The sequence below is a fragment of the Alligator mississippiensis genome, chromosome 16 (assembly GCF_030867095.1).
Source record: "Alligator mississippiensis isolate rAllMis1 chromosome 16, rAllMis1, whole genome shotgun sequence".
NCBI classification, from domain to species: domain Eukaryota; kingdom Metazoa; phylum Chordata; order Crocodylia; family Alligatoridae; genus Alligator; species Alligator mississippiensis.
Genome location: NC_081839.1, coordinates 6,254,503 through 6,267,638, shown reverse-complemented (window position 1 = coordinate 6,267,638; position 13,136 = coordinate 6,254,503). Strand labels below are relative to the sequence as shown.

Sequence of the window (13,136 nt, the reverse complement as noted above, 5' to 3'; positions counted from 1 at the left end):
CAGTCGGGATCTCACAAGTCCTAGGCTTTTCTCTCTTGGCTTCACCAGGCAGCTGATAAACCAGGCCTCTCGGCCCTAGGGAAGGGGGAAGGGGGCTTGTGGTCCAGGCCCTGCACCAGCCCAGACTTGCTCTTCCCATGGAGATGCATCACCCCCTAGCAGCACTAGTGTGGGCCCAGCTGTAGTGAGGCAGTGCCAAGCTGGACGGCAGGGCAAGCCCCTCCCTGGCATGGCACTGTTGGCACAGACAGCAGTGGGAGTTCAACCACAGCAGTTGTGCTCTCTCCAGCTGCACTGGCCAAGCCCACCTTGCCTTTCCCCAGCTGGAAAAGCCTCCCCCCCGAGCCCAGGCAGAGCTAGGGGAGAGGGGGGGATGGAATCCAGTCTGCCATATTAACCATTTGTATCGCAGGATTAGAGCCCCTGTATTGTACTTATCAGAGCAAGGCGATCCTGGCCTCCGCCAAAGACCAAAGCGGGGAGACAAAACCTGGTGTCTTATCTGAGGTCACAAGGACCAGTACTGCAAGTTCCCAGCTCAGGGCCAACTCCCGCAGCCCACACTTCACATCTGCTTTGCCTGGGCTTGCACATCTGGGTGGCCCTGTTAAGCCCTTATGCCCAGGGGGCCAGTTTATACACACCACTGAGATGCAACCCAGAGCCATGACCCCCAAAGTGATGCTTCTGCCTTAGGGGTCAAGTACTGAAAAGGGTCAGTGCAGCACCAGCCCCTCCCCACCCCCTAGCCTGCCCAAGCGGCTGGGATGGTGCATGAGCTCCAGCGATGCTGCTTGCTTTGCTCACGGTAGCATAGCAGCCTCCACCCATGGACCCCGCGCCTGTGCGTCCCTGGCATGCCCAGGGCCCCACCGTGCTGGGCATGGCAGATAAGAGCCCCTGCCCTGTTGCACACTAGAGACAAGTCGGGCTGGGGAGCTACAGCAAGAGAGGAGGGGTGAGCAGGGAGACTTATCCAGGGCCCAGCTGCGGGCACGCCCTGGGGTTCAGTGAGGACATGGGCTGATACAGAGGAGCAGCCTAGCACTGCCAGGACCCCCCACCCCTGATGCCACTGTTCTCTGAGATAAACCACTGCTTCAGTACCTTGGACTCCTTCAGTAGAGCAACAAGCAGAGCTGCAAGGAGTGGGGGCGGGCGGTGTGCCAGCTCAGCTCAACCTGCACATCCGATAGCTGCGCTGTACCCACCAACCCAGCCCGCTTCAGACAAGCCGCCTAGAGCCGAGCATGAAAGGGGAGGGGGCAGAACAGCGGCACACTCTGAAGGGTTCACAGCCACGGGCCAGTGTGGCCATGGACGGGGGCCTGGCAGCCATTGGTGGTGCCCAGCAGGCGTGCACCATAGCTGGTGCATCCCCAAGTACCAGAAGGGTACAAAGCTCCAGGCCTGCTCCTGATGCAGCGACACCGCAGTAAGGGCAGAGCGTCCACACAGGCTGGTGCCTCCGCATGGAGCGTACGGGCAGGTGCCAGGACCCGGATGAGCTTCCTCACCCTCTGCTCCCAGGGCTGCGCCCGGTGCCCACAACACAACCAGCTCACGCCAAGCAAGCCCCTGCCCTCCCCAGGCAGCTGCCTCCCTCTGCACTAGCAGGAAGGGCTCCACTGCTACAGCCTGCAGCCCTTCGTTCATACGTGGCAGGAGCAGCCCCTTGCCCACGGGGCAGGTGCAAGGAGGGGGAGGACGGCGGCTGTGCTCCATCACGTAGGCAATGCATTAGCCCTTTCTCCCCGAGCACAGGGAGTTAATCCCAACCCCACCCAGCACCAGCCATTTGTGCCAGCAGCTTTCTTTGGACTTGCTTGCATGACTACGCCCTCCGTGAGTCAGCGGGCAGAAGATCCAGCTTTCTTTGCAGCAACACAGAGCGCGGCCTCAACCCCCGCCCCAAGGGAGGGAGCAGACGCCATGGCTGGAAGGAAAGGCAATGCAGCCACAGGCTGGCCAGGCGATAACAGGCCTCTGTGCTAAGCTCCAGTGCAGATCCCAAGGCAGAGGGTGTCCCAAGGCGGCCGGAGGCTGGGCCGTGGGAAAAAACCCAGTAATTAGGTTGTGGAAACCTCCCTGCTGCTTCTTGAACCATGCTCACACGGCAGCAGGAGGGGGAGGGATGGGTGTTGAGGGCAAATCCAGAGCTAAACAGGCCGCAGACAAGGACGAGGTTCCTGCCAGCCAGGCAGCGGGAAGCAGGAACCCCTCAAAGCAGCTGCGTTTGACCACGGCATGGGCACCCAGGAGAGATGCATCCGACGGGCAAGGCAGCTCCCCTCGGCGGCCCTGCTCCCCTTTGTCCCGCTGCGTCCATCGCTGCTGGAGCACAATGCAGTCCTGCTCCCCCCAAGCACTCCTGTCCTGTCCACGGGGTGCCGCATCGCAGCCTCCCCCTCCTCTCCAGGAAACGGCCTGGGCCTCCGCTGATAACAAAGGGCAGAGGCTGACCTCACAGCCAAAGCATTTTCACTCTGCAAGCTGAGCGGAGAAGCCTACCAAAGCAGGCACCCACCCCCAGGCCCGGCAGGGACCGTCTTCTCACATCACCCCCATCCCAGACAGGGCATCCTCTCTCCATGGGGGGCCAAACCGGCCCAGAGAGGACAGCAGGGACCCACAAGCAGAGCCTGGGAGCCATGCAGCCCCCTTGATCTCTGAAGGGCCAGATAGTCCAGCGTCTTCCCAAGAAGTAGGGAAAGTTTCCCCCATTTCCCAGCCCTAGGTGAGCAACCCCTGGGGAAGGGAGCCCAGGTCCAAGATCGGCACAAGCAGGCAGTGCAGAACATGCTGCCCTTCCCTCCCAGGCTGCCATCGCGTCCTGGGGTGCCTGCTGCTCTCCCAAGAGATGCTCTAGTCTCCTGTGCTGGGCTTTAGCAAGCTGAGTGCTAGCAGCTAGAGCACCATCCAGGTGCCAGCTGTCTGCAGCAGCTGCAAGGCTCTGCCCCCCCACCACCCCGACTCCTCCCTACCTAGGATTTCCAAGAAGTCAGCCTGCAGCTTCCTCCGTCCACCTCCACTCAGGGCCACGGAGAAGGGGGAAGAAATCAAACGCTTCTGCTTTCAAAGAGGCAAGCATGGCTTCCTCCGCAGCACCCCAGCTCTGCAAGCAGGCCGAGTCAGTGGGGGTGCAAGATCCCCCTCCACCCCCCATTCTGTGCAGGTGCTTGGTTAGCATTTCAGTGACCCACACAGGTGCTAGGAATTCAGCTTCCCTCTGGCATGTCTCCCTCTGCCTCTCCTTCCCACATGCCAGAAAAGCCAGCCCTGCCCTATGGAGATCAGGCTTGTTCTAAAAACCCAGCGCTTCCCAATTCTGCATTCCCCTCCCCAGTGAAGAACTTGCACCGAACTTGGCAGCCCTGCCTGGCCCACTACCCAGGTCCTCCAGAAGGCTATAGGGCTCTACACTTCTTTGACATTTCTTCTTTTTCAGCCTAGCCTGAGGTCTTTTGAACATATTAGGGCAGCGAAGCACATGCACTCCCATTGTCTGGGGCTTAAACAACAAACTAATCCTGGCAGTTTCAAGACCCTGGCCAAAAGCAGCTTTGCATCTTGCTTTGGACCGAGCGCCCTGCTCCAAGCCATGGGGGAAAGGACCAAGATACCCCCTTATCTCGCGCTTCCCAGGGACGAAAGGGAACAGTGAGAGAGCACCGATACAAGAGGTTTGTAAAAACCGACATCTTTATTAAAACTTTTTCTCCAAATTTTGTAACCAAAAAAAAAAAAAAAAAAAAAAATTTACAAAAAGAAGGCTGGAGAGTCTCATTTCTGGGGCTATTCTGACCAATCGAAACCTGATGGCGATTAGGCTAATATAAAATCCTTATGATTTGCTTTAAAAAAAAAAAAATGTAGGGAAATTAAAAAATACCAACTGCTGCTCTGATTTCATTTAACGAAAAAAATTCATTAACATTTATAAGTTATTCAGTTTGCATTTTACAGGAGGAGTTTTTCTTTGAATGGTTATAGCTACTGTACAATGCAAGAGACAAGGGCAAAGCCACACCAGGCGACAGAGCAGAGATCTACGGGGGCTGCGGTATTCAACACTCCTCCACGAGAACTGCCTCAGGAAGGGGCGAGTCGACTCGCTGCAGTCAGCTGCAGGGCACCGATAGGTATTTGCCCATAGCGGCCAAGCACCCTGCTAAGTGCCAATGCATCTGCCTTCAGGATGACCCAACTCCCCTATCACTAACCTGTCTGAGCAGATATCACTGGGCACCAAATAAGCCAACAACTGCAGTGCCATGATGCCACAAGGCTAGGACAGAGTCCAGGAGCAAACAAACACCCCGACGAGGAGGAATGGAAACCAAGGAGTCAGAAATGCCATGCTGGGTAGCTCCATCTGGTTAGGTCCCACCCACTCCTTGCTCTAAAATCATTATTAAAAAAAAAAAAAATCCATAAAAAGGGCCCCAAAATACTGACTGGAGAGGCGCGTCGGTTCTACTGCTCTGAGCAGGGGAGAGGAAAGAGGCACCTGGTGAAAATGTTGCAGCACAGCCCGAGGTCTAGTAGTGCATGAAACAGTGGAGATGGGGAACAGCTGGAGTTCCCAATGCACTTCTCTGCACTCTGGAAAGGAAAGAGGGGATGCATACGCCAGGCTAGCAACTGAGCCTATCATCAAGAGCTGTTACTGGCTAGCAGAAGGACCCTGAGAATATTTAGGCTAACACGGTCTCCGGAGATCGCCGAGTTAGGTGTCACAGTGATAATGGCGGAGTGAAAAATGGAGTGTGGTGGTGGTAATGCAGCATCCCCTGGCCAGCTGCTTTCTGCCCCTTCCTAGATGTATAGGTTGGGCTGGGGATAGGGAAGCCTCATCACAGCAAGATGTTCACAGCAGCCAGGCAGAACTACTTTGCTGACAGCCACAAGTTATGATGTGGCTAACAGGTCACAAAATTCCAGTTTATAAAACAAACTAGGAAGCAAAGAAAGCAAGTGGCAGGACTGCTGCAAGGTGCAGCCTCCGAGGTACGAGACCCAGCAAGGAGCTTGTTCCTCCTAGAGACCCAAGCGCTTTGCACCCCCCAGCGCTGACAATCTTCCAGCATCTCCAGAGGTCCCACCACCATTGCTGTTCCTGATGGGACAATACCTCAGGTGGCTTTGCTTTCAGAGTCCGTCTGGATGAGCAGATTGCACGCACTGCTTTGGGAGGCTGGCATCTCCTCTGGAGTGTGTGCATGGGGGTGGGTGGCCAACTTGCATCTCCTTGTGGGGATGTGGGGTGGAGAGGGGCTGCTGGAGCTCTGGGTCCCAGGTGGTGAGACCAATTTCAGACAAAAAGATGCTCTAGGAGGATTTTTTTGTTTGTTTTTTTGCAAAATGCAGCACAAACCACAGAACGGAGGAAGCCTTTGGTCATGAGATGTTTGTGAGAAAGTGAGCTTGTATGGAAGGATTCCCCTGAATGCCTAGGGTATTCTACATCTTAAAAAAATATATTGTGGATGCTGCAGTCAGACAGAGGGGAGGGGCTGGGAGACGGGGATTTACAGTCTCACGTGGATACAACAGGGAGGTTAGGACAAGCACAGTCATAGTCCGTAAAACTGATTGGCTCGCTAGGATTATCAGTCGTCCTCCTCGTCGTCGTCATCTTCCAGATCTTCCTCTCCCTCATCCTCTAGCTCTCGTTTTCTCTTCTCTCCCTGCGGAAGCTCTGCTGGGAAGGAAAGAGATGAACTAAGCAGGTGGCCTGGCCAAGACCCTGCAAAGCGCATTATCTCAGCGCACCTTGAAGGGGCCTGGTTTCAGGAAAGACAAGGCACCTCAAACTCAGTCCCCTCTTGCAGGTTTCTGAGCATGCAGAAGTTACTGGCTGCTTTGGGCCTCCTGACCAAGCTGATTAATCAAGTGATTTAACATTCTAAGTCCATGCCAGCCCTCATGCTGCTGCACATATCCTCTCTCAAGCTTTAGTCTCCTTTATATAATAAACCCACTGAGATCGAGATCCACTAGCCAGAGAATTTCAACACAAGTTGAGAGGCTCAGTCCCCTTTTTCCTGGAGGGAAGAGGCTAAGTAAACTGCACTTCCAGGAGCAAATGCTTCCTTGATGTTAACATACAGATCAAGTTTCCACTGGAGACTCCTGTACAACTGCAGAAGGCTCCTACAATGAGAAATGGGCTATTTTGTCAGTCCACTTTAACGTTTCACTAGATTGACAGCCAGCTGCTAACTTTTTTTTTTTTAAAGCTCCTGGAAGAGCATAGATTTGGTTAGTGTTAATGGGAAGTGAATGTCTGGTAAACCAGTATCGCTCCTCTGGGCTTAGTCCAAGTCCAAAGTTGCATTTTGTAAGCACATAAAGCTGATCAGGCCACTTCCCCAGCGCTTCCAAGAAATCATCTTGCTCACATAACACGCATCTGAAGCTTCGAGTGCGGCCTGTTCCAAAAGCCTCAGTCAGAAAGGAAGATGAATTCCATTGCGAAGGCAATGGATGCTTTGTCAGCAAGTTTGCATGAGCCCATTTGGAGATTTCACTGCCTCCATTAGGGGTTTGGACAATTTGCACCTGCAGTTAAACACTCTGCATGGCTTTATTGTGTGCGCACATGTACACGCACCACAATGCAAGTCAACACACCATTGAGGACAGGAATGCTGCACCGTAAAGGAACTCAAGCATCAACACACAGCAATACAGCAAAAACGCTGCATGGCAATGACATTAACTGCAGGTAGGTGTACCCAGGCTATGCAGAGTAACAGTTTGTACTAGGCCAAACTTCTTGGTTTCAATTACCTCACTCGTGTGCTGAGTTTCACTGCTTGTACTCTCTCAAAGTGCCCAGGTTCAGAAAAAATGGGGCAAGACGTGTTCAACACGGAACTGCCCAGTTGCTGCTCATATCCCAGAGCAACTGTGTCCACCAAAGCTGTGCAGTAATGGCCAGGATGGCATTAGCCATGCGGTCTAGTTAGGAGAATTAGAGTTTTATACTCACCCTCATCACCTTCATCCTCCTCTTCATCCTCCCCATCCTCATCATCCTCTTCCTCCTTGAATGAAATGAGAGGCTATTTGTAGCAAGGACCAAGATCCATGGGACAAATCTAATGACCTTTGTAGGGAAGCGTTCCCCCCCAACCCCTGCCCACTGGAGCAGCTGCGGCAATAATGATCCTCAAAGGCATAAAACCATGAAAAAGTAAGGCTGGAAGGGATCTCTGCTCAGACCAGCCCCCTGCTCAAGATGGGATCATCCGCAATTAAACCATCCCATCCATGCCTTAGTCTGAATTATCCCTAAAACTACACCATCAGCCCTGTCGCAAGCCAGCATGCAATGTGCTGTTTCTTTCAGTCACCGAGCCAATCCATTTACTCTGGGAAAGGCTTCAAGAGGACGTGGCTGCTGGCAGCATCGTGCCAACAAGAGTTCCTGCAATATCCAGCTCTCTTTGCACCTAGACAGCTGCTCCCTTCTCATCCTACTCCATCCTGTTCACTTTGTAACAAGCGAGAGAAAAAACACAACTCAGAGATGCACAGAAAGATGCTCTCAAGGCCACAAGACACTGTTCTGAGAGCAGCCAGCTACCACAAAGGCTCTTTTCCTGATTAATAGTACCCGCGGGCCAGAATACAAACAGTTGGCTACATTACCAAACAGGATTAGAGGGGATCATTCATGCAAAGGACACACGCTGGGAGCCAGCCAAAATGTACACAGGCATCAGACAAAAGCCAGTCTCACCTCATCGTCTACACCATCCTCCTCTTCTTCAGCATCCAAGTCATCGTCATCCTCCTCTTCATCATCAATCACTTCTTCATCTAATTCATCTTCCTCGTCGTCGTCATCTTCCTCGCCTTCTAGCACAAGAAAAGTTGAAAGAACTGGGTTCTGCTTGGCACCAACGGGAAAGCCGGGAACCCGTGACACTTCCAACTCCCGGCACAGCCACGCTATTTATGTCTCTGCAACGTACCTGTGACAGGGGACTAAAAAATCCTGCAGAGCAGACCTAGGCACATGGGATGTGTCAGGTGACAAGCCCAGATTTCTAAATTAGGCCTGGGAAGGACGAGATTATACAAGACTCATCCTACTCAGAGTTCAAAGCCTGAAGGTGGGTCTTTGGGAAGCCTGGCTCCTGAGAGTGAAATGTGTAGGCAGTTCTAGAAAACCAAAAAGACTCTTACCATCGCCATTCTCCTCATACTCATCATCCAGCCCGTCACCATCTGCTTCAGGGTCCGAGTCAGGGGCCTCCTGGTCATCCACATCAAACCCATCCAAGTAGGTGAGCTGGGGCAGAAGGGCAAACACGCTCTCCCGATAGTTGATCAGCATTGTCACTTCGCAGTTGAAGAGGTCCAGGCTATGCAGGTTCGGCAATTTTTTCTGCAAAGATTAATTTGTTGCGCTGTCAGGAGGTTGCTTATGGCAGGTGAACATCAAGTTATTTCCCAAAGGACTGGTTTCCTCTCTACCAAAAGCAACCGTCTTGCATGCAATAACTGTATTGAGCTTTGTCAAAACTTGATAAGCTTTGGCATAAGGAAGGAGCTATCCCAGACTCAATGACGATAATCCTAGCATAGCTGCTTCCATTCTAGCTCTGTTGCTCTGCATTTTTCTCCTCCCAGAGCTTAGAGACAAGTCAAGGAGGGACCTAAGCCCCATGGAAGGGGAAGCTACACCAATGCTTAGTTCTGGCCTGAAGCGTGTTGCATGAACTGGCCTTCACATATACATATCCTTTCCTGCCCCAGAGTCAAGACACCACAAGGCACAAGTCTGATGCTAAATGGCTGCACGGACAGATCATGCAACAAGGCTACAGGCCATGTACTTTCGGTGCCCGGGAAGTGCTGTTCTCACTGCCCCACCTTTTCCACAGTCGTGCTGCTTCAATTTGGACTGCAGAACTGGGCTGAGGGAGGAAGGGAGAAGAACAGCAAAGAGCTTTGAACTACTGGGCAAAAGATGCTGAGAACAAACTGCACCTACCAGCCACACAGTGGGTGCCACAGGGGCAAGAACCTTCTTCTGGGAGCAATGTTAACAGAGCGGGGGAAAGGGGCTTTGAGTGTGCACCAAGGCCACATGATCTGCAGTCATAGCACCAAGGGTGACATGGGGTCATGACACGGGAGGCGAGTGTCCCAGGACTGATGTGACTGACACCCCCTCCGGTGTCCAAGCAAATCACAGCTCCATGACACACCCAGGTGCCACCTACCTCAAACCGCATCCGACCCCTTAATGGTCCTGTCTCACAGATAGACACTGCGCACTGCGTCCACAGTTTACTCATCCAGCCCAGTGTCAGGCTTCCTTTAGCAACTGGCTGCTGGTTTTCCAGACAGAGGAGCCATTAACTAATAGCCCAGCCACAAATTGGGCGACTCATCTGTTCACATCAGAACCACGAAGTGCTGTTGGAACAGTTACCAAAAGGTTGGACGTCTGCCGCACAGACAGCTCCCAAAGGAAAGAGTGCCAATGGCTCGGATCCCCGTGCTGGACCTTCCACTCACCAGTGGCTCCAGGGTGTTGATGTCCTTGATCTTGTTGCCGCTCAAGTTCAAGTGCGTCAGATTAGGGGTCCTCTCTGCTAGCACTTCCAGGCCTCCAGAGATCCGGTTATCACTCAGCTCCAGCTGCCAGGAGAAATATTATGAGGCCAGGCTCTAAGACGTGGCAGCACTTGGGGTGGAATCTCACCTCCACCTGGGAGGTCATAGAGCATAACAGAGCAGCCCGGACTCCTCGTACAGCTGGGATACCCCAATACCACCCCCCCACAACCTCAAATAAGAAATGGTCATAACTAGAGCGCCTGCTGCACTCCAAGCAGTGCCCCACAGGAAATGTCAGCAAGTTATAAGAGCCCCAAAAATCCAAATGACAAGCAACAGCATGAAACATCCTCTCACCGCCAACCCATGCAGGGGCTCCACTGCTCTAGCAACCGTCAGCATATTTTAGTTTGTCAAAGCACACAGGTAGCGATACAAATGGAGCAAGGTGGAAACACTGGTGGTGCTAATCCTGCCCGTAAGGAGTTTTGTATCCCCGCTAACGGTAGGGCTATGCAGAAAGCTTTGTCAAGGGCTTCCAGTATTTTAACCAGCTACAGATGCCTGGACCAACATGGCACAGCTCCAGTGCCCACAGCAACTCAGAGCACTGCTTACACCTACAAATGCTGCACGTGTACTTGCAGCACTGGACTTTTTCGAAGACTCGTGCAGAAAGAACCAGCAGTTCTCATCCCCAGTAAGGCTGGCCACAGACAATGGTGTCGAGGCATTCAACAGGAGCACAGCGTTTCAGCAGCGAACAGGCCTGCTTCCACCATCGAACGTAGCACTTGCAAGCCGCCCCCGAAGCGGTTAACCTCATTAAGCATTTCACCAAAACGCGGCCATTCTGCGGGGTCACTGCTCTACATGCCCGTTTCATTAAGCCCCACGTAAAGATTAGGTGTGTATAATGCAGCGGCTCCCAAGGGAGGCCCAAAGGTGCTGGCCCCTGCCCCTCCATGCATCACCGAGTGACACGAGGCAGCAGATGTGGAGGGAGGGGATGGCAGAGATGTGGAGGGAGGGGATGGCAGCACCACCCCACCCCAGACTGCACGCGATGCATTACCCGCTGCCGACACCACGAGTGGTACTAGCACGGATGGCAGTCCCTGCTGCTAAGGACATTCGCCAGCCACGGTTTCCCAGTGGACAGCTGTTGCAGGACTGCCAGGCACCAGCCCTCGCTTACCTTGCGAAGTTTGTTGAGCTTGGGGAGGTTGGAGACCGACAGCAGGTTGATGTTGATCATGCTAAGGAACTCCAGGTTCTCAAAATCGGAGGAAAGGCCGACGATCTTCCCATCGTCAGAACGGCAGTTATCCAGCACCAGCTCCTTCACCTAGCGAGAGGGGAAGGCACAAGAAAACCATCATCATTTAAGCTTCCTGCAGTGTCATCTCTAGAGTCGATTTGCACAAACCCCACAGGCTCACCTCACTCATCCGAGCCCAATGACTGAGCATCGCGCATACCTGCAAACATCCCCCTCCCACTCGACCACAAAAGGGAAGGCGAGTTCCCCGCTGCCTTGCAACCAAATGTGCTCCGGAGGCAAGCAGATCAGCAGCACCTGCTATGGAGTCTATCCAGTTAGGGTACGGACAGTGCGCTTCGGTGACAAGGGAGACATTGCAACGGGACAGGGACTAAAAACCACGCACCCCTCGGGACAGCTACTCCTTAGCTCCGTGGCTAAAAGTTGTCGAACTTGCATCGTTTCACCCTGGCACCGAAGAAAGCTCGGAGGACAAGCGCTTTCAGACTGCATCCGATCCCAACCGGCCTCCTTTTATCCAGTTACCGCTCCCTTTCACCACCACCCCCTGGTCTCCCTCTTACAGATGGGAATATTTCCCTACTAGACCTTTTCACCGCAAACCAGCGCATCCAACAACACCCATTAAGCCGTGCCTCTGCCTACTTCGCACACCACCACAAACTAATTTTTCGGGTCCTAAACATTTCCCGGCCTGTAAAAGCTCGGCTCCAGACACAGCCCAGATGGACGCAGACCTCACCTATTTGCTCCAGTAAAGAAGCTGCTGCCTGTTACCAACTCGAGGGCGCTGCAAAGGTTATTTTATTCGGCAGGGACGCCGGGAACAACCCAAAACAGAGCAAGGCGGTTCTTTGCCTTCCTCGCCGCCAAAGCGCTTAAAAACCCAGCCTTTCCCATTAGACAAACCAGAGGCTTTGATCCCACGTGCTGTGGCACAGCAGGACGTTGGACGTCACCCTTGCTAGAAAGCGAGGGATGCTCTCCCAAGCCACCCTCGACCTCCCTCCTGCCGCCGCCAACGCCGCTTCCTGGTTCCCTCCGCGTGCGGCCACGCGCTAGGAAGTTGCTTCGCCCGGTCCACGCGGCCACCGCTCCCCGGGGCTCGCCCGTCCCTCCCCGCCGCCCCACGCGGGTGTAGGACGGGACGGGGTCCCCGCCGCACCCCGAGCGGGGGTCTTTGGGCCAAGCAGAGACTTGAATGGTGAATTAAGGAGGAAGGGTGGGTTTTTTTCCCCCCTTCAGTGCTGCAGGGAGCCCGAGGGAAGGGGAGCTCGCCCTTGAACCGAGAAGGGGGGTTTCTTTTGGCGTTTGCAAGGAGGGAGGGAGGGGAGGGAAGGGGAGGGGAGGGGCGGCTCGCCCGGCGCTCGGGAGGGTTTCTTCCCCGTTGCATTGGGCAGCGGCCCGCGGGCAGGGGCGGCTCGCCCCGACAACAGGAGGGAGGGGCTTTTACTCCGCTCGCGGGGCAGATCCCGCCGGCCCGGCCCGGCCCGGCCCGGCTCGGCTCGGCTCGGCACAGGCGGCCGCGTGGCAGCGCCGGGGCCCTTCCTTCCTTCCTTCCTTCCCTTCCCCGGCCCGGCCCAGCCCCGCCGAGCACCCCCGCGCGGCGGCCACGTGTCGGGGGGGCCCGGGCCCACGTGCGCGCCCACCTCGGCCGGCTTCTTGTTGCGCAGCTCCAGCGTGAGCCGCTTCTTCATCTCCATCCTCCGCGCGCCACGAGCCGCCGCCGCCGCCGAGCCAGGGACACGCCGCCGCCGCCCGCGCCGCTTATATAGAGGAAGGCGCCAAAGGCAACAAAGGGGCGCGGGCAGCGCCTCTGCCGGAGCTTCCGCGCCCTGCGCCGCCTCCCGCCCGCCCGCCACAGACACTCTCCCAGCTTGCCGGGTTGCCCAATTCCCCAAGAGCGGCTGTCCGACCTCACAGTGTCACCGCCGCCCTCCACAGCCACTGTCCTGACTTACAAGCTCGCCCGGCGCCCTCCAGAGCGGCTGTCCGACCTTATGAGGTTGCCCATCGCCCTCGAGAGCCACTGTCCTGACTTACAAGGTCGCCCGTCGCCATCAAGAGAGGCTGTCCGACCTTATGAGGTTGCCCACTGCCCTCAAGAGCGACTATCCTGACTTACAAGGTTGCCCGTCGCCCTCGAGAGCGGCCGTCTGAGCTTGCAAGGTCGCCCATCGCCCTCGAGAGTGACTATCCTGACTTACAAGGTCGCCCGTCGCCCTCGAGAGCGGCCGTCTGAGCTTGCGAGGTCGCCCATCGCCCTCGA

At 55.0% G+C, this 13,136-nt stretch overlaps 1 protein-coding gene across 4 annotated transcripts; it reads right to left on the bottom strand.

Moving 5' to 3' along the window:
* Window positions 1-3,684: 3,684 nt before the first annotated feature.
* LOC102562326 (acidic leucine-rich nuclear phosphoprotein 32 family member B) lies at window positions 3,685-12,640 on the bottom strand. 4 transcript variants are annotated; one of them, XM_019485377.2, is made up of 7 exons: window positions 12,517-12,640; window positions 10,781-10,930; window positions 9,541-9,663; window positions 8,200-8,401; window positions 7,751-7,869; window positions 6,998-7,052; window positions 3,685-5,704 (listed from the first exon to the last, which is right to left on the bottom strand). In XM_019485377.2, the coding sequence occupies exons 1-7, from the start codon at window positions 12,568-12,570 to the stop codon at window positions 5,613-5,615; spliced, it is 795 nt and encodes a 264-aa protein (XP_019340922.1). In that variant the 5' UTR covers window positions 12,571-12,640; the 3' UTR covers window positions 3,685-5,612. The 4 variants fall into 4 exon arrangements, with proteins under 4 accessions (XP_019340922.1, XP_014464337.1, XP_019340920.1 ...); XM_014608851.3 differs by having other exon boundaries at window positions 3,685-5,701; window positions 12,517-12,638; XM_019485375.2 differs by having other exon boundaries at window positions 7,751-7,866; window positions 12,517-12,633.
* Between the last annotated feature and the right edge of the window lie 496 nt (window positions 12,641-13,136).